This window comes from Petaurus breviceps, unplaced genomic scaffold, assembly GCF_028583685.1.
Source record: "Petaurus breviceps papuanus isolate PSGF00001 unplaced genomic scaffold, PetGlider_PUasm1.0 90808, whole genome shotgun sequence".
In the NCBI taxonomy this organism is placed as follows: Eukaryota; Metazoa; Chordata; class Mammalia; order Diprotodontia; family Petauridae; genus Petaurus; species Petaurus breviceps.
This window is the reverse complement of record NW_027187349.1, coordinates 15,197,991-15,225,034: the sequence shown is the minus strand read 5'-3', so window position 1 is coordinate 15,225,034 and position 27,044 is coordinate 15,197,991. Positions and strand designations below refer to the sequence as shown.

Genomic DNA, 27,044 nt, shown 5'->3' with positions numbered 1-27,044 from the left:
CCTTCCTTCCTTCCTTCCTTCCTTCCTTCCTTCCTTCCTTCCTTCTTTCCTTCCTTCCTTCCTTCCTTCCTTCCTTCCTTCCTTCCTTCCTTCCTTCCCTCATACCTTCATTGTTGCTTTATAAAAAGGTTTAACAGCAGAAACTAATGAAATGACTTTCTTTGTAGAAATTCAAAACAGTTTGCAACCAAATCACCTGCCCAGCAGTAGCTTGTGCCAATCCCTCCTTTGTTGAAGGTGAATGTTGTCCTTCCTGCTCCCCATGTAAGTATCTACTACTCCAAATGGGAAGAATCAATTTTGTGCAATTTAGAGGTAGCTGGTAGCACAGTGGACAGATGCCTGACCTGGAGTCAAGAAGACCTGACTTCAATTTGATCTCAAATACTTATTAGCCATATACCCTTGACAAATCAATTAACCTCTCCATTAGTTTCCTCATCTATAAAATGAAATAGAATAAGTGAAGAGTCAGACATAATTGAATGTGCCAGGAACTGGGCTGAACAATTTAAAGATATTATCTTATTTGATTCTTATAATAATTCTGTGATAGTGCCTGTTATTATCCCCATTTTATAGCTGGGGATACTACTATCAGGACTATTATGAAGATAAAATGAAATGATATTTATTTGCAAATTTCTTTAAAACCTTTAAATACTATACAAATACTAGCTACTACTAGTACTACTATGACTACTACCAACACCACCACCACCACCACCACCACTACTACTACTACTACTACTACTACTACTACAACTACTACTACTATTACTACTATTAACTGTATATATGTAATTGAGGGTAAGAAGTTGGTATAGAAGGGAGGATGAAGACAGTGAATGCAAAGAAATGAGAAAAATGAGCAAAAATATTAAGTCTCTAGTAGCTACTGCGATTTTTTTAAAGTAATAAAGTAATATTTTTCATCAAGATGCCTTGAAATCCTCCAACGTTAATGTCCACATAAATAGAATGATACTACTAATACCAGCTTACATTTATATGTCCATCACCAGTTATTACAATATGCTAGCCTCATAATAGACCCCTGAGGTGGGTGGAATCAATGTTATTATTCCCCTTTTCCCCTTTGGTTGAGGGAGCAATTGAAGCTAGACAGGGAGGAGTACCTTGGCCAAGAATCCATGACCATTAAGTAGGGAATACAAGATTCAAACCCAGTTCTCCTCTCATTATAATATGTTTCTGTGAAAGCACAATAGATTTGAAATAGTATTTTCTAAATTGTGTTCTAATTTTTCACTGCTGAATTTTAAAAATTTTCTTTGATTTGCAATTAAGAGAATATGGAAAAAGACTGGGACTGAGTTTTCCTGTTTCATGGCAAGATCAAGGATCTATTTTTGGACCTCTCTCCCCAAGTCTCCTCTGTTGTGCTACCTTTTGTTTTCCCACTGCCTTTTTTTTTACCTCCATTACTGGAGTAACCCAAGTGCTGAGATTTGTCTCCATTTGGTGGGTCAGGGTTGAGTGGAATTTCAGTATGGTGACCAAGCTATCAGTGACATAGATTTGAACCTAGATTCTGCTTTCAAAAAGTCAATGTTTTTTTCACTGTAGCCCACCACCTATGATATTGGACTTTTATTTTTCCAAGGATGGTTTCTGCATAGGACCATATACTTGCTAGAAAGGAGGAAAAATCTTTTGTTTCATCAGATAGAAAATAATATATTTAGGTCCATTCATTACAATGAGATCTAATCAGTAACATGCTGGTAAATATTTAATAACTAGGTCTCTGAAAGAAAATGTATACATGACATATTTTAAAGTTTAATCTGTACTATTAACATTTTCTCCATCATTTCTTAAAATTATAGGCAACTAATAAAACAATAAACCAAGCCCTGATTTGTAGCATTTGTCAATTTCCAAGGAGTTAATACCCATACTGAAAATTGAACAGTTGTCTCCTATTATCTGGTGTCGGCTCACCCATGAATCTAAATTTAAACACATTTTTTGGTCATTGTTGTTCAGTTTAATTCTGGTCATATTTAAAAAGCATCTATTAAATGTGAGACACTATAATTTTTGTGCTCAAATGACACAACTCTCCATAATAAATGAGACCTGAGCTTTAGGATATTTTATTTTCTCTGATCACCCAGTCAATGACAATGAAGAAGGCTGGTCCCCATGGGCTGAATGGACAGAATGCTCTGTTACATGTGGTTCAGGAACACAACAGAGAGGACGCTCGTGTGATGTCACCAGCAACACATGCCTAGGACCCTCTATCCAGACAAGAATGTGCAGCCTTGGCAAATGTGACAACCGCAGTAAGTGGTAGAGGGTTCTGTTCTTGAAAAGTCCCTTCTTCCTTTATTGCTATTAACTGTTATGTCAAGAACTTCAGACCAGTCATTTTTTAACTTGTTGATGTGCTTGTAATACTTTTTGTTATAGAAATGACACGTTTTCTGATTGCTTGGTTTCTGATTGCTTATTATAGTGACCTTCTCCACTGATGAGAAATCTTTTCCAGGTGAACCTCCAGAATGTTAGAATTTAGAAGGTTAAATTATTTCTTATTCTCATTTTAGGTAATGTTTCACTTCCTTCCTGGGTTTCAACTTTGAAATGTCACTCAGTTAACAAGTCAAACATCTGGATTGGGGTTAGGTCCTCTGGGTGAATTTTAGTTATTTCCTTCCTTATTTAAACAACATAGGATTTTAATCTTCTGCTATGTTTCTGCATCTGTTAGGACGGCAAGATGGTGGCTGGAGTCATTGGTCCCCTTGGTCTTCCTGCTCTGTAACCTGTGGGTTGGGGAACATCACTCGTATCCGTCTCTGCAATTCCCCTGTCCCACAGCTGGGAGGAAAGAATTGTAAAGGAAGCGGACGTGAGACAAAAGAATGCGAGAAATCCCCTTGTCCAAGTAAGTGTCTATGAACAGCAGCACGCTACTTTGTTTCTTTGTATGTTATATTGCTAGTTGAAGGATTGCTATGGACATGAACTGATAGAAAGAAGATATTCATGTCAAAGTCTATTTTCAAAAGTAACCCAGCTTGAGTAAAATAAGCACCAGAAACATTTTCATTGAAATAGAAAATGCTGGCTAGCCATCTTGGCATGGCCTATTTTTGAAACTCAGCCTTCCAGATGGATGCCTATTGCCTGGACTCAACATTGATTTTGTATGGCTTAGCTCTGACTTCACTGGTCTTTTACAAAAACTTCAGCATAAAATTAAAACAAAACAAAACCCCTTAAGTTGTAAAGGCAATTATAGTAGTGGATTCTTGACCTAATACATGGCTTAAAGTTATGTAACATAAAAAACCCAAACTTTCACCTCTCTCTTCCTTCTCAATTATATTGTAAGGGATGAGGGTCATAAAAGGAAGAGTTACCTGAACAGCTTTGCCCGACTTCAAGAAAATCTGTTTGATAAAAGACGAAATATGATAAAAAAAAAAAATAGGGCATTGTTATCTTCTTTAGAGAGGAATTATTTCCTTTGCAAAATGTCCTATTGCAGTCTTTCTTTAAATGATGAACTCCTTTAGTAGTTCAATTAATATGTGACTTTTCAGAAACATGAAGCTATGTTGTATGGGGAACAAAGCACTAGAACTAGAATTGGAAGACCTGAGTTCAAATCTTACCTTTCTTATTACCTTTCTGACCTTGGTCAAGTCATCTCATATTTTTGGGGACTCAGTTTTCTCACCTATAAAATGGGTTAGCTGTAAAATGGATTGCTTGACTTCTCAGGTACCTTCTAGTTTTACATCTGAGATCCTTTTAGCATATATATGAAGTGGGCTGAATTGATAATACAATAGCCCTCCATAAAAATGGAATTTTTTCTATAAATTTAAAAATAATTGCCTGAAATACTACTATCTTTAAAATTTTACATGCTTTATCTCAAAATCATAGAATATTTCAGCTGACAAGGACTCCAAGGAGCCCTTCTACCCCATACCTGACTAGTGATCATCCAGGCTTGAAGAACTCATGAGGGGAAATCTACAACCCCAGGGCATCTTGTTATATCTTTCTTTGTTGTTAGTTCAGTTGTGTCTGACTTCATGACTTCATGGACCATTGCATGCCAGGCCCTTCTGGCCTCCACTGTCTCTCAAAGTCTGTCCAAGTTCATGTCATTATTTCCATGACACTATCTATCTATCTCATTCTTTGCTATCCTCTTTTCCTTTTATCTTCAACCTTTCCCATCATCAGGGTCTTTTCCAATGAGTCCTGTCTTTTTATTTAGATATTTATGAAGATTTTTTTTCTTAACTAGACTCAAAATCATCCTCTTCTTTTCTTCTTTCCATTTTTTCTTTTCCTAGAGAACCTAATAGTTCTTTCATAATAAAGGCCTTCAAGCACTTGAATATAGCTATCATATCCATGTTTTGCTAATTAGCATCAAACTAAAAATGAAATTAAATTCATATTCCCTAGAAAGCTAATAATAAAATATTTATGCAGTACTTTCAGGTTCACAAATAATTTTCCTGATAACAACTCTGAAAGGCAGGTTATATAAGTTGTGCTATAGCCATTTCACAGATATGGAAATAATATCAAAAGGTTAAAAAATATTTACGGTCACACAGAATAAGACAGGAATATGTTCCTTCATTTTTGTACACATATTTTCATATTTATATGCATATATATGTATATACATATACATATATGTAAATGCTGTCTGTTTCAATAGAAGATAAGGCCCTTGGGGGTGGGGCTTTTTACATTATGTCTTTACATTTCTAATAACCCAGCACAGTATAAGCACTTAGTGCCACATAGAAACCATTTAATACATTTTTTTTTGCTTGTTTATGGGTATTTTTCCCATCACTAATCTTTAACTCCTCTTTCAATTACAGTTAATGGTCGATGGAGTCCATGGTCTCCCTGGTCAGCCTGTTCTGTCACATGTGCAGGAGGAATTCGTGAGAGATCCCGGATCTGTAACAATCCTGAGCCACAGTATGGAGGAAAGGATTGTGTGGGAGATGTCAAAGAACACCAGATGTGCAACAAACGGAGCTGTCCCATTGGTATGTATGAAGTAATCAATGCTTCTGTTCTGATTTGGCAACATGTGAACTTTGACTCTGGCTTTGGCTGACCATGATCCTGCTCTGATGCAGGAATTACACCCAGTGTGGTCTGAACTATAGCCATATAGTAGTCCATCACACAAAATGAAGCTTCTGAATAGAGTGAATATGACTTTGTCTTATATTTACTTTAATACGATTAGTATTTGGACTATTAAAAAAAATTCTGCTTTGCCTTTTGTTTTCACAGATGGGTGTTTATCCAATCCTTGCTTTCCTGGAGCAGAATGTAATAGTTTCCCTGATGGATCTTGGTCATGTGGCTCTTGCCCAGTTGGCTACCTGGGGAATGGCACTCATTGTGAAGACCTTGATGAAGTAGGTGCCCTTCCTGGGCTGTCATATCCCAAGACATTTTTTTCTCTCTCCGGATAAAGTCCAGGCATCATTTGAAGATCAGAGAGTTCAACAAACCAGTTGTTTTGCTTGTCTCCCTACAGTGCGCAGTTGTCACAGATGTCTGCTTCATATCCAATAAGGTTCACCGCTGTGTCAACACCAACCCAGGCTTCCACTGCCTGCCATGCCCCCCACGCTACAAAGGAACTCAGCCTTTTGCTGTGGGACTAGAGGCAGCCAGAACAGAAAAGCAAGTAAGTAATGTGGATGTGAGGTCAGTGGGCAAGAGATCAGCTGTGTAAACTTAGGGTGGAACACTTTCTAATGGCAACTCGGCCAAGAGTCACAAGGAAAGGAGAATGGGGGAGTATCTAGTCTCAGATCAGTTGGGAAGGAAATGCACCTTCTGTTTGTGAGCTGGTTGGCACAGGCTGCATGTTTCACTTAGGATAACTCTTACTATAAAATTCCTTCTGGGAGTTTGGCCTTTTCTACTCTTGGACACAAAAGAGCAAATCAAGAAAATATAGTTGGGGAGTGAAACTTAATTGGGAAAGTATAATGCAACCCTGCAAATGCAGTTTCACAGTCTTGGTAAAGTAAAATACCCAGAACATAAAAGACAAGGCTTGATCTGATCTTTTGAGCTACTAGTTCAGCCATTTATCTACTACATTTCAGTCTCTTTATTATCTTATAGCCTGTTCTAAATACTTCTTAGCGTTATATAGCATAGTAAATTAATGTATTATTTAAATTGGTGGTGGTGCTGATTTCTGCAATTTATGTAGCCTAGAGGTGTCAAACATGGATGCAGTCAGCAATATTCTCAAGTGTAGCCCAGATCAGATTAAAATTTAATTTAGAAATATTAAAATTAATAATACAATAAAACAGATAGCATTTCATTTTAAAACTAAGTCAATTTACAACATATAAAGATCTTTATCTAAGTTTTAGTGGTCCCCGTTTTTTTTTTGAGTTTGACATCACTGATGTAGACTTTAGAATATGCCTACCTAGAAATGTGTACGTGGGGAGGAGGGGAAGTACAGAGGGATCTGAAGTGGGACATAAAGGCAGAAAAATAAGATGGATTAGTACATCTAGGATGCTTGCCACTTAAAAACAGATGCAAATTAACTACAGCAAACCTGATAAATAATGGCCTCTGGTTACATGGCTTCTGTTATCTCCCCCATAATACCTCATTCATATAGGCACTCAGTGTGTGTTGGAGACTGATATTCAGATGTCTTGTATTGCAGGTTTGTGAACCTGAAAACCCGTGCAAAGACAAGACTCACAACTGTCACAAGCATTCAGAATGCATCTACCTAGGCCATTTCAGTGACCCAATGTACAAGTGTGAATGTAAGACTGGCTATGCTGGTGATGGGCTCATCTGTGGAGAAGACTCTGATCTGGATGGCTGGCCCAATAAAAACCTAGTCTGTGCAACAAATGCCACATATCACTGCATTAAGGTAAATGGGGAGGCATATAGGAGTTGTGGCTAAGAAATGGAATCGTGTGTGTGTGTGTGCGTGTGTCTTATAGAAACCAATTATGCTTCTCTACTGTCATATTGCATCATTGCAATAAAAGGAGGGAGGGAACAAGAATTTATTGAGTACCAACTATGTGCCAAACACTATACTAGATGTTTTACAAGTATTATTTCATTTGATCCTTACAATAGCCCTGGGAGGTAGTTGCTATTATTATCCCCATTTTACAATTGAGGAAACTGAGGCAGGTATAGGTTAAGAGACTTGTTCAAGGCCATGCAACTAGAAAGTATCTGAAGCTGGATTTGAACTCAGGTCTTTTTGATTCCAGGTCAAATACTGTATCAACTGAGCCACCTAGCTATTTAAATTATCGTTCTCATAGCATTTCTTTCTCAGATCAAGGGAGCCATGATACTTTTGAGGAATAAAATTCATCTGTTCATAAAAATACATAGTAGGTATAAATACATATGTATAAATACTCATCTTTCCCCTCTTATAGCCCAAGTGGATTTTAAGCAATTTATCCCTTTATTCTACATATAAGGTGTGTGCACAGAATCACATAAATACAAATATATTGTGTACATTACATATACATGCATACATCCTCACATACTTAGATGGCTCTTACTGCTTTTGAAGTTCTCTTCAATGATGCAGATTGCAACCCATCTACTCCTGTCAAGCCTGCACAACTCATGCAAATATGTATGTGTATCTCTACATATTTGGAAAGACATAAAATATTCATGCAACACTGAGAAAGAGAAAAGGGCGTAGATAAAATTAATGGGGAAATTGATGCCCCTAAGATCATTTGTTAACTTCGCAGTCCCCATGCTCACTGGACTTTGCTTGCCAGGGCTGATCTAGTTCATCTATGAAATTTCAATATGTAAAATAAAGGAGTTGGAACTGATATCTGACCACCACCACCACAGCAACAGCAGCGATAACATTTAAATATCACTTTAAATTTAGCAAAGAGTTTTGCTTCCAATGCTAAATATACAAACCTATGATAGAAGAGGTAGCTTTGCAAAGTAGACAGAATATTGTATTTGAATTTAGGAAGAACTGAAGTCAAATGCTGCTACCGCAGACACTAGCTAGTTTTGTGACCCTGTGCTAGTCACCTGCTCTCAGCCCTGACTTTCTCATCTCAGGGGGATAATAATACCTACCAGCAGGGATGTTGGGAGGATCAAGTGAAATAATATATTCAAAACTTTGTTAAGGTATTACATAGATATTAGGTATTATTATGATGTTTACAAATTACTCTCCTCACAAGAACCTTGTGAGATAGATTATTATTTTCATTTTACAGATGATTAAACAGAGAAGTGATTTGACCCAAACCACATAACAAGTAACTAGAAGTTCTGGGAATTAGACACTTTAGATTCCATATCCTGTGCTTTCTTCACCAAGTCGCAAGCAGAGTGGAATCCTTAGGGCTTTAGAACCACTTTAAAAATGAGGGTGCAAATTTTACAAGCTCCAATTTTTGCTCCAATTTATCTAACTCTTCCTCAGAATTCCCATGAGAAATGTGTAGTTGAACTAATATTCTGATTGTTCACTTGGAAAAAGCATTATCCTTTTCCAAAGATACTCATCTTTAGTAGGTGAGTGATTTTGCACAATTCAGGCACGTAGTAAATGTTTGAACAATGTTTATCGACTATCTGACAATTCACATGAAACCTTTAGTTATAATCTGAAATGGTTGTGATTAGTGCAGGCCAGGAAGCAAAACTTATTCTTCCAAGTACAGCTTTGGCCCCCTGAGGATATCTTTTATCCCTTCCTCCCCGCCCCCCTCCCCCATCTGTAGTCAGTTAATCAATGAACATTTATTAAGCATCTACTACACAATAGATATCGTATTAAGCATTGTAGATGCAAAGGCAGAAGATAGCTTCCTACCTAGGGGAACTGACAATTGGATGCAAATAATTAATGTTTATGCAGGATAAATTTGAAATAACACCACAGCCAGTGGAAGGAGTTATAATTAGGGAGTGTCAGGAATAGCTATAGAATTTCACCTGAAAAAAAAATGTCAATGAGTTCAAAAGCAACAGAGTATAATGGCCATATACAGAAGTAGCACATGTTTGGATACTGACCACAGACTAAGTAGGGTAACACCAGATCACTGTGACTAAAATAATTTGCTGGGTGGCTAGGTGGTGCAGTGAATACCAGCCCTGGAGTCAGGAGGACCTGAGTTCAAATCTGGCCTCAGACACTTAACACTTAACTAGCCGTGTGACCTTGAGCAAGTCACTTAACCCCAATTTCCCTCCAAAAAGCTAACAAACAAACAAACAAAACCAACCCAAAAAACAAAAACCCTATTCGCTGAGTGACCTGGGCCTCTACCAATACCTTTTCCACTTTCCTGGTTCACTGGTTCTTTATATCTGCGTCAGCTTTAATATCAATATACACTCCTCTTACGCTATTATCACCACATCCTGAAACATCCTAGCTGAAGATGAAGCACCAGGAAGAGCCGCTTCTGATCAGAAAAAAATGATACGCATCAAACACATTTGTAAGTGCTTGCTCTCTGAGTGTTTCCTAATGCCTATGTTGTCCTAATAGAAACAAATATGTTTTTGATGATCACACTTTGATAATAGCAAGTATTCTCAGGTGCTTCTTATCTGGAGCACATTTTGATTTGGTCATATGACCTTAGATTCTTTTATTTATATATCTTACTCACTAATAGGAATAACACAGAAATGTGGAAAATTACTTTTTTGGATAATAATTCTAGGATCCAATCTGAACATGCCCCTCTATCCAAGTTATCTTTTGTGGAAAATTGAAGTCCAACAGGCTTGCCAGTTTTCTTGTTCTTTAGTATCTAATTTTATCAGCTAAGGTTGTGAGAAGAAAGGGGAAGATTAACTAAGTACTTCTGAATGCTTTTAAGTTTTTACAAAAGGAAAGTTCTTTATTTTCTTGTTTAGTAGTGTTTGGCAAACCCATGGAGATTCACAGCTTAGAAAATACGATTACTCGTTGTCTTCACTCATCATTATAAGGCACATAATTTTAGGGGCAGAACTTGAAAAGAAATACACTCATCACTTTAAAGGTTGGCAAATAACTTACATTCTTGTTCTTTCTATATAAAAGTTTCCTATTGAGGAGGCCTATCTGGCATCTTCTCTTCTTACTTAAAAGGGTTGCTTTATTGAATTCATTTTATTGAACTCTGGAAATCTTCTGAAAATGACAATCATGGACTAAAGTTTGGAAGGGAATTTAGAGGCCATTGCTTCTAACACCTTCATTTTATATAGGAAATGAATGTCTGATAATATTAAATGACTTGCTGAAGATTCTACAGATATTAGATAACAGAGGCAAGATTTTAAACACAGATATTCTGACTTCAAACGTCTGTGAAATTGACTCAACTTTTTTTAAAAATAAAATTTCAGGATAACTGCCCCCACCTACCGAATTCTGGCCAGGAAGATTTTGACAAAGATGGCATTGGAGATGCTTGTGACACTGATGATGACAATGATGGTGTGGACGATGAGAAGGTAAGTCAGTTCTTTATGTTGCATTTCTAACCGTTAATGTTAATTTGAAAAAAAATTCTTCCCTTTCAAATCAAACAAGCATTTCCAACTTTGTTCTGATATGTTTTCTCTTCATTTTTCTTCCTTTGGTTTTCTAGGACAATTGCCCTCTTCTCTTTAATCCCCGTCAATCTGATTATGACAAAGACGAGGTTGGAGATCGCTGTGATAACTGCCCTTATGTGCACAACTTGGCTCAGATAGACACTGACAATAATGGAGAAGGGGATGCCTGTTCTGTAGATATTGATGGAGATGGTGAGTTCTTTTTCTTTTTCATTCCTTTTTATCTATTTAAGGAAATTATACTAAAATGATCAACCTCATTAACCTTATAGAAACCCTATTCCATGTGTAGTCCCCCTTGTTCTTATGTCCTTCCTTCCTTCTGTAGTGAATATCTTCAGCTCTACTGAAATAGAAACACAAAGTTGAGGTTTGCATGTGCCCTTCCCACCCCCAGTTTTCAAATTTTTCACCTTATATCCCTTTCATAGTTTCTAAGGAACCAATACGCTCTTGTTACAACCAAATCTTGCTTTGATAAGGAAAAGATTTGATAACAGTGACTTACAGCTTGTAGTTTATATTTGTTCAAAAATATATGCATTTCTTAAATAATTGGGATGTGTGTACCTTGTAAAAGCATTTCAGTCATTACCAAGCAAATAGGACAATTTTTCTTCTTCAATAGGGGTCCTTCAGTGGCCCTGGAATTATGCCTCAGAAGCAGCTGCCTGCTCTATCTATAAGGCTTCACCATCAATAATATTAATTGACTTGTTTGGGGTCTTATCCATTCAGAGGCTATGTTCCACATACTCGTAGCCCTGCATCATTCACTTTGCTTCCTATCTACGTCCCCTTTGCCATCTATCCTGCATGTGATCATGCTATATGTACTGCATATTTGACCTTCTAGTGATGAGGAATGCATTACTTCCAGAAGCAGTCCAATTCTAGTTTTGGGGGAAGCCTTAACTGCTAGGACCATTTTTCCTGAATTTGCCGCTTTGCAATTTCTGTATCTTGCTCCTAATTCTCCCCTAGGGGACCAGAACAAGTCTAATACTTCTTCCATATGACAGCCCTTCCAATACTTGGGGATAGCCATCATGTCCCTTTTCCCCCAAACCCTAGGGTCTTCTCTTGCTCACTATTTCCAGTTTCTTCAGTCAAAGCTTATTTATAATATTATGATCTCAAGGCCCTTCACCTTCCTAGTCACCCTCCTCAAGAAACTCTCCTATGTTAGCAGTGTCTGTCCCAAAACGTGGGGCTCCAAACTGAACATCCTAATTCATATCAGACAGGATACAGAAAGACTATTGGCTCCATGGTCTTGGACAGAATATCTCTCCTCCCTTGAATTTCATGGATAGTTTCTGAGATGGCCTATGAATTGAAGGCATCTACCAGTTGCGGATAGTGAACTTGTCTCTACTCCCATCCATGTTATTATCAGTATTCCTCTGCTTAATCAAGTGATTCTACTTGAAAACAGTTAAATATAGAATTAATGTGTGCAAAGTACTGCGGTATAACCTGGAGGGGGAGAACATTTGCACTGTATACGTTCACTATATACATTCACAGGGTCACAGGCCCATAGACTGAGAGTTATAAGGGATCTTAGAAATCATTGAGTTCAATCCCCACATTTTACAGATGAAGACACTGAGGAACATAAAGGTTACATGACTTGCCCAGAACTACATAGCTAGTAAGTATCAGATGTGGGATTTGAACACGGGTTTTTCTCACTCTGGTCTACTACACTATACGCTATGTCATGCTGCCTTTGAAATTTTTGAATTTCTGGGAGGAACGGAGGGATCTGTACATTGATATACTTATAAACATCTCAGGGTGGTGACCTGGAAGACAATCTCTATTTAATGAGAGATCTCTACTAAGCATATTACAGTCACAGTACCTACTTCTTTATCTCATACTGTCAGCCAAACCATGCCCATCAACATCAACTAAATCACTCAGTCCAAACACTAATTTTCCATCTTTTGTATACTCAGTCTCTTTTTTCAATGCGCTCCAACCATAAATCCAGGGTTCAGTTTTATAGCAGGCCTACTCTCTTGATTACAAGCACCAGGAGAACATTCTGGAGGTCTTTTCTAGCCCAAGGGTAATCAATCACCATGTACACCTTTGAGACCTTTTCCACTCAGGCCCACAGCTGCTGCCTCTTTAGTCTATCAGTAGACTGAAAGAGTGTTATTACGGCCTTTAAACATATGAGGAAAGAGTCCCAGAGGAAGAAAGTTATCTGCACTGTCATAGAGCTAGTAAACGTCCAAGATAGCATTTTAACTTAGGTCTTCTGGGTGCTATCCTAATACTGTTTCCACTACAGCATACTTATGGTGGACTAGAAAGATTTTTTTTCCACTTCTGTGATTTCAAAAGTTGTCTGAGTTCTGAAACTAGTCCCAATCTCTCTTCAACTACTCAGTTCCACATTTCCTCAGGTTACTTCCAATTGGCTATATCAACACCATCTCAGATTCAGTATGGTTATGACAGAATTCCTCATCTTCCTCCTTAAATCCTTTTCCCATGGTCCTCCCCACTGTTGGCAACATTACTAGCCTTTTTGTATGAAAAAAGCTACAGTGTTATCTTGGATGCCTTGCTGTCCTTTGGCTATTTCAGTCAATTGCCAATTCGTGTTACTTATTTCTACACAACACAGCTTTTCCAGGAATGTAACATCATTTATTAAATTTCCTGAAACAAAAGACTAGAAAGAAAATCTGGCAAAGCCTTGCCATTGGTATTTTCCCACTAGCAAATGGTAAAATAATGTAATATCCTGCAGAACTCATGGAGTTTCAATGTAGACAATCAATTGGTTATACAGGTTGGAATTCCCAAAAGTGTGCATTGTAAAGACACTTACTCAAAAAGTATTCATTATGATTTATTATTCAGAAATCCCTAAGAATGGGTCCCATTTTTTAAAATGTGAAAATTCTAAACAATTTCCAGTGAGAAATATAATTCATGCCATTTGATAAATCCAAATACTTGGACATATGATTATAATCAAGGTAATTTTCTTATTAAAGACAAAAAAATGCTGAAAGTGATTTAAGGAACAGGAAACAAAATTCAGCTTTGCCCTAAACTCCGTGCTTCCATGCCTTTCTTTGGTCATTTGCAGATGTTTTTAATGAAAGAGACAATTGTCCCTATGTCTACAATACTGACCAAAGGGATACTGATGGTGATGGAGTTGGAGATCACTGTGACAACTGCCCCTTGATGCACAATCCTGACCAGGTAAATAATCAGATTAGATGAATGAATAGAGGAAGAGTGAGCTATAATTTAGCCTAATAAATATTTGGTAAATGAATGGATAAGCAGACTAAAATGATTTTTTTGCTATGTGTTTCCATTATATTACATAGATAATGTACAAATATGTTCATTCTATGAAATATGGTACTACCAGTCTTTTAAATGGTGTTCTTGACTGAAACTTTGTATGCTTGCAGCAAAGTACCATTGCAGGACTCTGATGGTCACAGACAAAATACAGTAGATTTGCTAGTCATACAAGCTATGACATGCAAGTACTCACTAAATTCCAACTCTGAACACAGGTTCCAGATGATGCCTTTCCATAAAGCATTTGAGAATATAAATGATTACTGTCACAGATGAAAATAATAATGGACCTTAAACTCATGGTATTTATATTTTCATAGTGAAAAAAAAAGCCAGCTCTCCACAATGGATCTTTGTGAAGGCCAATATTCTGAAATGCTCTCTTAATGTTATTTTTTTCTTCCACTAAAATGTGGTTAATAATTTGTCTCTTGGCCTTGTTAGACTGATGTGGATAATGACCTTGTTGGTGACCAGTGTGATAACAATGAAGACATAGATGAAGATGGCCACCAGAACAACCAAGACAATTGTCCCTACATCTCCAATGCTAATCAGGCTGATCATGATAATGATGGCAAAGGTGATGCCTGTGATTCTGATGATGACAACGACGGCATTCCAGATGACAGGGACAATTGTCGGCTTGTTTTCAATCCTGACCAGGAGGACTCAGATGGTAAGTGATCTTCAAATGAGCACAATTCTGTTTGTTTTATTCTTTTAATTTTTGGTGTGTGTGTGTGTGTGTGTGTGTGTGTGTGTGTGACTGTTCATTTACAAGCCAAGAAGTCTGTCTGGAAGTGTTCACGAAAAGCTTTCCAAAGGCAGATAGATATTAATGTGATGAAATCATCCTAAAAATTATAGTGGAAAAACACAGTTGTTTTAGATATCATATGGAACTGGACACATAAAACACTGTTTGCTTCTGCATGACCTGTCTGATACATTGCTGACATGTTGCTGTGTTTGCATTCTTCAACAGATGCTAAACATCAAATGTGCATTATTTGGCAGTGGGGATAGGTAATGTCAGGGTTTTAACAATTTATAAAGGGTCTGGTGATCTTTGAGGAACAAGTCTCCCCATTAGAAATAGAAAAAGAGATTAACTATTGACCAGGGAATGATACCTTTTTTTGTGAGACCAAGATAATGGGAATTGCTAAAATTTTTTTACTTAATGGACAGAGAGTATAAATTATACAAATAGTATAAAATTCTAATCTCTCTGGAGGAAAATTATAATTTTAGAGGGGAAATTAATTTGCATCAACAAATCTTAGAAACAAGGAGATTGGGAAAGTCCGTTTGGTGGCACATGTGACTGTGGATAATTCCTTGCCATAGCTCTCATTATGTAGTATCTAGATAAAGAAATGTATAGATGCTCTCATCTATGTCCCATGTTAAATCAAGGATACCTTCTTTAAATCCCATACCACTCAAAAGACATATTCTTTTAAGAACTGATAGGAATCCCTGGTACTGCTAGTAATACCTCTGGAAAAGAGGTACCTCATAGGTAGATAGATTTGCTCAGATCCTAATTGACCCTATGACCAGCACAAAGGAATTTGGAGTGGGAGACCCTAGTGTTATCATAAGTGTTAAGGCAAGCAAGTTCAGGAGTACACAGCTGCCTGAGATTTGGAGTTTGTCTTGGGATATTACCAAGTAAAATGGTCTTGGAAACTTGAACACAACTCTGAGAATCTAGTCCCCTTTTCCCAGCAGCTGGATTGCCTCCTTGCATAACATTTAAAGGTCCTAGGTTCATAGAATTACAGATTTAGAGATGTAAGGAAACCTAGAGTTCATCTTGTCTAACCACCTCTTTTTTATATATTGGGGAACCAAGGGCCAGATAGGGTAAATTCTTTTCTCAAAGTCACATAGGTAATAAATTTTAGAGCTGGACTTCAAACTCTGTTCTTCTTATTCCTTATCCAGAACTCTTTTTGTTTTTAAATCAAGTAAAAATATTTATTAAAAAAATCCCTTCTACATTCTCAAATTTGTGGAATAGGATTTGTGGCACTCTGATGATTTGCAAATTTAAGGAAAAATAAAACAAAAATCTTCTAAACATATAGAATGGGCCTCTTTGCAAGGTATTGATTTCCTTCTCACTTGAAGTCATCAGACAAAGACTGAATGAGCTATTGTGTGATATGTTGTGGATGGGATGTTTGTTCAGGCATAGGCTTCTGGGGTCCTGTTTAATTACATGGTGTTCTGATTTTTCAACACATTGGGCATAATCTCCTTACATACATAGAATTCCAGGCAAAATGGGCTTGACCACCAAGATGCTACCTATTTGTTTCCAGGAACATCATATTGATAGCATTATGATATGAGTTCTATAGCACTCAGGTCACCCGTCTCATTGTCTACAAGTAGATTCCTTTGCACAAACTGTTCCTGATACATTTGCTAAAAATTTTCCAGTAAGTAAATCCTAAATAATCCAATTCCATAGTTTACTAATCCTGCCTGAAGCAGGAGGGAACAGAAGATTAGGGAAGAAATATTTTACAAAAGGAAAAAAATTAGCTTACTTAGGAGATTCACAACAGAGTAAAGTGTAGAATGCAAAAACTCCTGTCACACAAACCATTGTTTCAATTTATTCCAAGGTAGAAATTTAGTAGGGATTTGGGGTTACCCCCTCAATATATGCCATTAATTTCTGCTGTGTTATTTAACACATCACAATTTTTGAGATGGGGTTGTGGGTGTGTGTGTGTGTGTGTGTGTGTGTGTGTGTAAAATTGAAATGAAGTAGATAGGAGGTAGGAATGCTATGATGATTAAAAGAGGCTAATTGGTGTGGGAGTTTCAGGACAGTGACTGATAAAGAAATATAGACTTTAAGATTGTAGCAACTTAACTTTAATTTTCAGGACATGCTAATTTACTTTTATTAGAAATAGACTGACCAATCATTGCTATCTTTTTAAAAAACAAATCTATATTCCTTTTCTTTTTTTTTTTAATACAGGTGATGGAAGGGGTGATATTTGTAAAGATGACTTTGACAATGACAATGTCCCTGATATTGATGATGTGTGTCCAGAAAACAATGCTATCAGTGAAACTGATTTCAGAAAATTCCAAATGGTGCATTTAGACCCTAAGGGCACAACCCAGATAGATCCCAACTGGGTAATTCGTCACCAAGGCAAGGAGCTTGTACAGACAGCCAATTCTGATCCTGGTATAGCTGTAGGTGAGTTTCCAAACAAAATATGACACCATTATAACCCTTGAGGACCACAGGAGATACAGATACTGCTTTGCAAATTATGTGAGTGGCATTTGGCATGATATTTTGAGTATTCTCATTGATTGGTTGCCATTTAAAATTTTCCTCATCAGGATACCACTATATCAGGAATTGAGCTGTTAGTGCTTAATGTGAAGCATGCCATTTTGTATTCTGAAGCATAGTCTTTGGAATAATCCAGCATAGTGTATGAAAAAGGAAAGGCTTACAAGAAAAGCACAGCATTTACAAACATTCTTAATAGAAGAATAGGTACAGCTTTTTTTCTTCTTTCTAGGAGGAAACATTGGGGAGAGAGGGGGAGGGACAATTGATAGTTATTCTTTCCTATGGGATTCATTGGAAAGTTAAATGTGCCAAAGTTTCCCTAGACTTATAGCAGAGGCTTGACATTTTTGTAGAAATGAAAGATGCATAGGATAATTTCTATATCTATGATGTATCATAGTATTTTGTATGTTTCTGAGTCATTCTAATCCTCCTAAGGGCAGCTAAAAACCTAAATGGCCAAGTTAAGCTTATCCTTTGAAAGCTTAAAACTGGTCCCTTAAAAATGGTGACCAGTGCCATGGAAGCTGGGATTAAATCTTAAAAAGAAAGATAATGTTTAGACAAAGCAAGCTTTCAGATAGTGCATACTACTAACAGCTAAAGCATCCTGGAGGACACAGGAGAGTATAATGTGGAATCTCATTTCCTGAAGACGTCCCTTAAAAACATATAGAAGTTGACCTTTCTATCATGGCTTAGATGTCACTTTGTCCTTAGACATAGGCATAAAAACAATTTTGCTTTCGAGGGAAGAGTGTTGTCCATGGTTAAGTGACCTGGGTGTAGATCACAGCTTTCATAATTATTTCCTGTGCAATCATAAGTAAGTTATTTAACTTCTCTCACCCTCAGTTTCTTTTTCTGTAAAAAAAAGACTCATAGCACATGGCTTACCTTATGCTGTTCTTATGAGAAAAGTGCTTTGTGACTTTTGCAGTACTTTTTAATATGAGTTGTTGTCATTATAGAGAAAATTGGCCTTTGTATGTTTTTTTATCCCTTCTCAGTCTCATGATGTTCAACAAAAACAGAGACAAAAGCAAACAAAGAAAAACACCAGGAAGCCAAAGACCAAAGTTAAAATCAAGGGCATATGTAGCCTTCCCTGAATTCTGTGACCTGGAAGGAATCTTCCTTAGCTTTCCAATTCTATAGTACATTATTTGTGCCGTATCAGAGGTCTTATCATGTGTGTAGTTATTTAAGTCCTTATCTTATCTCTCCAGTGTGCTATAAATTCCTGGAGGTCTGGGGCCATATTTACTTAGTTATCAAATCCTTTTATAGCCCCTAACAGCATCATTAAGTCAACAACCATTTATTAAATGCCAAGTAGTAATATGGATAATAATAGCACCTACCTCCCAGAAGGAAAAAGAATGGTAGTAATGATGAGGGATGGTAATAGGTTCAGCAGGAACTCTGATTTTTATCTTAAGACCAGAAAACCTGAAATTCAGTCTGGAAAGAATTCAACCCAAGCCAACTTGGAATCAGAGTTGTAAAAGTTTATTGTATGCTTTACAGCAGGCAAGGATCCTTAGGGGACCTGCAACCTTAAAGGGGTAGAATTAAGGTTTTTATAGGATAATCCATAGTAGAACCCCTGCCAGTTATGCTAACTATGTGATTAAGGGTGGGATTAGGGAGGAGTTAAGGTGGGGCCAGTGTTTAAAGTAACACGTATTTTTAATGTAGCTGAGCAGGCATATTGACCATAATTCACTGGGAAAAAGCCCAAGGAGGGGCTACCTGGAGGTGTGGTTTTAGGCTTGAAACATCACTAAGTCAGCTAGTGGTCAAGGGCTGACTGAGAAATACCCAGTCTGCCACCCCTCAGTGTCATGTTTGACAAGATTGATGTCTGGGAACTAAGGTTAACTGAGACTCAGTGTGTGGATAACAGGCTAAGGAGTTAACCTGGAGATAGGGTCCTGAAGGATTCATGAAGGCAGCCACAGAGTCAACCTTGGGATAGAGTACCCAAGGATTCATGGGGGCAGTGGGACACAATACAAGGGGGAGATAATAGTTGCCTAAGCTGGAATGTTTATAGATACTTTTGTGAAGGATTCATAAGAGTAGCTTGTTATTGTTCCAAGCTGAGATAAACAATTCATGAGTTGTTGCTGGGCAGAGTAAATGCTCTGAAGCTAGGCAGAGTTTGGGTAGGGGGAAGGGGCAGAGTTAATGGTCTGAGGCTGGGGTGGGGGGGAGTTTGATTTTACAAACTGGTTTTACAGATTGGTATTACAAATTGATGTTACAAATATAGATCCCAAGCACCCCATCATTACTGATGCTACAAATTGGTTTTACAAACTGATATTACAAACATAGATCCCAAGCATCCCATCAGTAATAGTTTAATAATTGTTGGACTCATCAATGAAATTAAGAGATTGTTCATCTTCATCTGAAATTATTGCTCCTTTACTACATGCTTCTCATTTGAATCCAGGTTTTGATGAGTTTGGTTCTGTTGACTTCAGTGGCACATTTTATGTCAACACTGATCGTGATGATGATTACGCTGGGTTTGTGTTCGGCTACCAATCGAGCAGTCGGTTTTATGTTGTGATGTGGAAGCAGGTCACCCAGACGTATTGGGAAAACCAACCCACCAGGGCTTATGGTTACTCAGGTGTATCACTCAAAGTGGTGAATTCTACCACTGGGACTGGAGAACATCTCAGGAATGCTCTGTGGCACACAGGAAACACAGAAGGACAAGTAAGGAAATTGAAGTCTATGAGGTGTAAACATTAGCAGGGGGAGCTGATTACCTGCGTTCTCCTTAAGATTCTTGGAGTTCCCATTTCTTTTAGTAGCTCCTATTCTCTCCCTGGAGCAACTCTTTATCCCATTTATCTTTCAAATGTTTTTTGGTCTTTAGGAAACTCCCTGTAGTACTTCAAAAGACTAAGGAATAAGAATGACTTTGTATGACTTCCTTTTTTTAAAAATGTGCTATTTCTCATAGAAAATGCTAAATAATAACTATTACATTCACTTTCAACTCTATTCAATGGTAATTTTTTTTTTAATTCTAGGTACGTACCTTATGGCATGACCCCAAGAATATAGGCTGGAAAGATTATACTGCCTACAGGTGGCATCTGACTCACAGACCCAAGACAGGGTATATAAGGTAAGGAGGACCTCAATTCGTCCAGTTTCTTTTCTATTTCCTAGGTATAACTTACCTTTTCGTGGCTTTCTCTTTCTCAAAAAAAAAAAAGATGGAAAATTTAAAGCTTAAGGGATAAATTCACTAATTATTCTATCTGCCAATTCTCTGTAATCTTAGATTAGAAATGGCCTTTCTTTTAATTCTCCATGTCTCTATGGTGCCTACCTTAGTTTAAAGATATGTCTCTGAATATAAAATTGGATTAGGTGTGTGTGTGTGTGTGTGTGTGTGTGTGTGTGTGTGTGTGCAGGTTGGGTTGGGGGAGGAAAACAATAGAATTAACAGTAACTGAAATGGAAGAAAAAAGAAAGTATGTCATACAAACAACCTATAAAGCACCTATTCAAATAGTTCAAACGGATCCAATCTTTGAGTAATTTATAATTATAGTTAATTTTGAAAAAGAAGCCTAAAGGTAACACCAACTTTTGCTATGAAGATTTACTTTGAAAGAATATAATTTTCTTTCTAACAAAATGTTTACAATTAAAAAAAAAAAGTTTTTGAAATTAATTTCCACTAAAAGTTAGGATGGAAGCCAAAAAAGGCAAAAGGACAAAATGAATAGCATAGTCAATCATCAGTCAATCATTATCCAGGAATAACAATAACTATAGCTAGTATTTGTATAGGGTTTCAAGATTTGCAAACATGTACTATTTCATCTGATTTCACAATAACCCTGTGATAGGTACTATTCACGTTATTCTCATTTTGTAGATGAGGAAACCAAGGCAGAATAAGATTCAGTGACTTTTCCAGAATTATAAGTTAAACAGAGGCAAATTATTGAATTGTAAATTGTTTAGTATATTTTACTAAGTTAATTTAGATTCCTCATATATTCAAAATGGATTTAGAAAATTTTATCTTAATAATTCAAAACTTCTTAAGACACATGTTTCTCCCAGAGAGGTTAAATGCAACAAACAGAAAAGATTTTTTTAAATTTACAAACTCAATTCATAGAAACTCTCTACCCTGCTTCTCTGTTAATACTTTCCAAATGAATGCACAGCTTTTGTATATAATTTGATTTTTTTGAAGATTGCCAACAGGTGCTTTTCATCTCACTAACCAAATCTCTACGCATGTAAGTGCCAGACAAGAACAATGGAGTTAGGTTCCTTGGAATACAGATATTGGTCTAACATACATGGCTATGGTAAATTTCTTTGGTGACTCATTGGAATTCAGTATTTTTTGTGTTTGACAGACAAATGCTTCACAGAGCTATATCTGTGTGTCTAATAAATGGCATATGATTATTGGACAAGCAGGAAAGGAGAATAGTTTAGGGATATACAATATAGGCTAGAATAGTAGAGCAAAAGCATTTATTATAATAGGCCCTGCCCCAAGTGCTGGGGATACCAATAAAAGCAAGGAAGAGCGTCCTAGAACTCAATGAGTTTATATTCTAACACAGGAACTAAAAGACCAGGAATTGGGTGAATTATCTTAGAGGGATGGTTTGCAAATGACAGGGAAGTAATGGGGAGGTCTGGTTCTAAGACAAGATAAAGCAAAAGAAGAACTATCAGTGCCCAGCATTGTAAGGGAAGAGCCCAAATTTCCAATGAGAAGGGGATATGGAGGATGATCAGATTGCAGCCAGTGTGATATGAAGATGGCTGGGAAGTGGCATGAAGGCCTTATTCCAGATCAGATGATATGAGAAACTCTCGTGATGGTGCAATATTTCTGGGCTCTAGACTAAGGATGAAATAGACTTATCACATATTTAGAGTTACTAAAGAGGTGACACAGTATAATGAAAAGGACACTAGATTCAGATACCAGGGTTCAGATCTTATTCTGACACATACTAGCTGTATGGCCCATGGGCAAGTGCCATTACTTCCCTGAGCCTCTATTTCCTCATCTGTAAAATTGAGATTACAATAGCTATAGAGAGGCAGTGTACCATGGTGACTAGAGAGCTGATTCAACAGTTATGTCCTATTTCTACTATACAATGGATATATAAACCTGGTCACTTAACCTTTTGGGGTCCCAGATGGCTTTGGAAGACCTTATCTGTTGCAGAACTGGTGCTGACCTGAATTGGTAAAGGGAGCTTCCTTGCCAGATGTTCCTGATAGCAATGAAATCATAGATGTTGTCAAAAAGGAAAATAGGATTTGTAGGAGTTAATTGACTGAGTTGTTGAGGATCAAATGAAATAACATTCATAAAATGCTTTGTTGAATCTAAAGAGTAAGGTGAATATCAATTACAACCAACATGAGTTGACCCCTGAGATCAAATGAGATAGTATATGTAAAGTGCTTTGTATGCATACCTCAAAGCCCTCTAGAAATGTACTGTACAAACACTGGCTACTATATTAGCATATTTGTGCAAATTCTCTAGAAAGTAAATTGCACTTCTATTGTTTCTTTTCCAACAGAGTTTTAGTACATGAAGGGAAGCAGGTTATGGCAGATTCAGGACCAATCTATGATCAAACCTATGCTGGAGGACGGTTAGGTCTTTTCGTCTTCTCTCAAGAAATGGTCTTTTTCTCGGACCTCAAATATGAATGCCGAGGTAAGTGTTGGTGAACCTTCCTTTGGAAGAAGTTGGCTATCCAGGGGAGCAACTTTAAGTTATGAAATAGTGGCATTTGGCATTGTAGACAGAGTTTACTCCTTGGAATTCATTATGCTAATGAAATCACAGGTGAAGTTAAAAAATGAATATACATAAATTCCTCTATGTTGTCTAATGGACATCTGGGGATCTTTACTGTATAACAATCTGTGACTAAGTCATTACGTGATCTCCAGACCATCTACAAATCTGTTATGAGTTAAAAAAAAGCAGTGCCTCTTCTCCATGTACTATTTATATTGTGAATTAAAACCTTGGAGAAAGGAATCTTATAGACAGAAGATGATGACCCTTCAACATCCAGTCACATTGAATTATGATATCAAATGTTATATCTGGAATGGACTTCAAGCATCCAAATCCCTGCCTTCAAACACATAAGAAATCTTTAGAGTTGAGATACCTGAGGGTCAGAGAATTGAAGAGGCTTGTTTAAAGTCATAGATAGTGAGAGGCGGAGGAAGAAGAGCTAGAATCTTTGACTTCTGTCTCTCCTTGTGCCCATTTTCTTTCCTTTCCATCGTGTTGTCTCTAAAAAAGGCTTCAGGAATTTTCCCATAAGTATGTCTACTCTGTGCAAGGTGTTGCGCTATTGCAGAATAACCTTTCACAGGATGTGGGTTTATAAGATTATAAACCACTTAACTTCCCTATGGCTTATAAAATGAACCAACTGGTCTAGATGTCCTCTGAAGGTCCTTCCAGCTCTTAATCTATGGCCTTATGTTCTTATAATTAAGAATTCCTCTCTCTTACACATAAGGCAATGAGGCCCAGAAGGGCAAAGTCAATTGCCCAAAGGTAATTTGGGCATGGCACGGTCCCATTATTTGTTTTATCTCTTTTTCTCCCTGTAGATGTCTGAGTGAGGGATGCTGCCTTTCCAGCAAAGTACTGTATGTGCTGTGTGTAACTTAGACACCTCGATTCATCGTGGTACTTCCAGCTTCTCTCTCTGTGCCTCCTCCTCCTCCAGTTCCTTGGCCCTTTCCTCTGAGCAGCCTTTCATCTCTCCGTTCCCAAGGAGTTGCTCAATTTTATGCCCAAGTGCCTTCTGAGAAGTAATATCAAAAGGACTTTAACACAAATGGCCAATGTGCCATAGAAGCAAAATATGATAGACGCCTTCAGCAGAGTGAAAAAATTGAACACGACTATGTATTTTACTGTTTTTGTTTGTTTGTTTGAAAAGGATGACGTTTACATGTAAAGTGTAATTACTTAATATATTTATGTATATGTAGCTGAAGAGGATGCTGAGTAGAAGTTATGTCTTAAATTAAACAGGAAAATGAATGCTAAACCACTTCTCAATCCAGAACTGGCCTACATGAATACATCAACCAAGAATGAATAGGAATTAAATCAAGGCTGTAGTGCTGTAAGAGAAAGAGTTGGGGGTGGGAGTGGTAGAAGGGTCACAGAAGCCAGTGTAATGTGTCCTCCAACTGATTGGGGTATTCTTGGGGAGAAAAACCCACAGATAATAACCAAAACAACCCACACATTCAAAAGGCATCTTTCCACATTGAGACCAGGAAATATCTTACAGAGGAAACCTAGCGATAAGGCCTCATTTGTGACAGTGTGGAAGGCTAGGTTCTATTGGTTGGGAGAAGAGCCTGCCCAGGAACATGACATCAGTGTATGAGATAACAAAGAATAGTGTACCAACTTGAGGCTCACACTATTGTAAATCCCTCTTCTTTTTCTATGGTTGGCCACTTCCAGATTTCTTGTGGGTTATTGTTTTTCTCCTCTGATCCATTTTCCCAATCTCTGCTGCTGAAAAATAAAAACAAAAGAAAAAAAAAAGAAAAACAAATGCACTTTGACATGTAAATCCTGATCTGGGCTTTGCAAATGATGGCAATATTACTGTTACCTAGTTTGGTAACATTAAATTAAGGTTCCAGTTATAAATGTTTGTTAATATTTATTAGATGATTATCAGATGCAGCTATATTCTTTAATAACTTATTTTAAGCATATCATATATTGCCTCTATAGTACATTTTTGAGAAATATAAGTATAATGACCATATAGCAATATGTACATACTGCTAAAATAATGTATGTGCCTGTCAAAATATATGTCTTGATAATATTAATTTGTCATATAGAATGCTATAGATTACCATAGGATGAAATGAATCATAATAAAAAGTTTATAAATGGAACCTTAATATATATAGTTACCCCCAATTTTAATTCACTATTTCATATTTTATCTGTCTGCTGTACATAGGATGTTTTCTTGATTGAATATTGAAGGGGAACCAGCATTTAGTCTAACCAGATCCACAAGTTAATCAGTTATTCAGTAATATAAAAATGTTCAATATCTTTTTTTCCTTTGCATTGTTACATGTAGTTTCTGCACAGGAAATACTTGCTAACTAAAGTTCACATATGTACTTTACTAAAGAAAAACTTTTTCTTGACTAGCTCTGGGCAAGTTCTCTCTGTCCCTATCTTTTTCTTTCCAATGGAAATGTTATTCCTATAACAATAAGAAATAATCCACAGCTTTCGACCTTGTTGCACATTTTATTGCATTTTCATATTAGCAACTTAAAAGGCTTCTGGTGATTACTTTTATTGTTGTTTTGGTTTTGTAATGTTTTCAGTCTTTCTCAGTTCATGCTTCTGGGTTTTGGAACTGTATCCCCGATTCCGAGTAAGGGCGGGGGAGACTTCATTAAATGTCACAGTTGTCACGGCCGTGTAGGATTTTGGTTATTGGGAGTTGTTTGATTGAAACGGTACATCAGTGTGGGACAATGATGTTAATATTTAGACTGTACCATATTTTCCTTTGTAAATTATTTATGATGTTTTTCTTAAAAAAAAAAAAATCCTTCTCGTCCAGATCAATGAAACTGCTTTGTTTTGCCAAAGACTGTAAATAATTATTTATTTGTTTACATGGACAAAATTTTACCATTGAAGTCCTTCATTTAGCTAGAGACTCATTTTTATACTTTAAAGATTAATAATAAGAAATAAATTGTAAAAAGATTTTATATAAAAGCTTCTCTCTTTACCTTTTTTTTAAAAAATAAATTGAAAGGAAATTTTTTTGGGGAGGGTAGGAAAAGGAAAAAAAAATCAAACAGGAAAGATAACTTTTTTAGTTCTGCTACCTAAACAAGCCTGTTGCTTGGTTACAGGTTGCTTCAAATATACTCCTTAGAGGGCAAGCTATAGGTTTTCCAGTCCCTTATGGAGACACTCTACTTCTGCACAGTTCTCATAATATCCCACAGAACCTCCCAACACTGTTCATGATCCAGTCAGTTAAAAATTTACCCCTGCTGCTTCTTGTCATTGTCAAACAAAATAGGGAGCAGATTATTCACAGTGGATATTGGCAAGCATAAAGAGAGTGATTCAGACAAATTGCAACAGCACAGGGGACACCCCTTACTAATACAAGCTGTACTTGTCTTGACCCAATCAGACACTAAGAAAAGAAAAAAGGATCACATTTTCTAGGCAAAGAGGTTTAAAATTTTATTGTGCAACCAAAAAAAAAACCCAACAAAAAAGACAAAACCCAACAACACCCAAGTATTTTAAGAAAATAACAACATGGTAAGTTAGTGTAGTAGTCCCCAAAGACTTCTCGTCATTTATTTTTTGGATAGACTATGATGAATCAGAAGGAAAACAACAGGTTGGGGGATGGAGGAAAAACAGAAATATGAGAGAGAGACAGAGAGATAGAGAGAGACAGAGAGAAAGCAAGGAAGGAAGGGAGAGGGGAGGAGAGGAGAGGAGGGAAGGGAAAGGAAGGAAAGAGAACGGATGTGAAGAGAAGAGTAGAGAAGAGAAGAGAAGAGAAGAGAAGAGAAGAGAAGAGAAGAGAAG

General features: G+C 37.0%; 1 protein-coding gene across 1 annotated transcript in view; it reads left to right on the top strand.

The window, feature by feature from the left end:
* The window catches only part of THBS2 (thrombospondin 2), a 48,863-nt gene extending 22,659 nt beyond the window's left edge, over window positions 1-26,204 (top strand). The window contains exons 7-22 of the mRNA XM_069070465.1: window positions 168-264; window positions 2,145-2,315; window positions 2,744-2,920; window positions 4,896-5,069; window positions 5,323-5,450; window positions 5,573-5,725; window positions 6,740-6,958; window positions 10,456-10,563; window positions 10,701-10,860; window positions 13,787-13,905; window positions 14,461-14,695; window positions 17,027-17,254; window positions 19,824-20,095; window positions 20,416-20,513; window positions 22,969-23,108; window positions 24,029-26,204. Of these exons, the coding sequence (XP_068926566.1) occupies window positions 168-264; window positions 2,145-2,315; window positions 2,744-2,920; window positions 4,896-5,069; window positions 5,323-5,450; window positions 5,573-5,725; window positions 6,740-6,958; window positions 10,456-10,563; window positions 10,701-10,860; window positions 13,787-13,905; window positions 14,461-14,695; window positions 17,027-17,254; window positions 19,824-20,095; window positions 20,416-20,513; window positions 22,969-23,108; window positions 24,029-24,036 (2,487 nt within the window). The 3' untranslated portion in view covers window positions 24,037-26,204. The remainder of the gene's footprint in view (window positions 1-167; window positions 265-2,144; window positions 2,316-2,743; window positions 2,921-4,895; window positions 5,070-5,322; window positions 5,451-5,572; window positions 5,726-6,739; window positions 6,959-10,455; window positions 10,564-10,700; window positions 10,861-13,786; window positions 13,906-14,460; window positions 14,696-17,026; window positions 17,255-19,823; window positions 20,096-20,415; window positions 20,514-22,968; window positions 23,109-24,028) is intronic.
* Window positions 26,205-27,044: the final 840 nt, after the last annotated feature.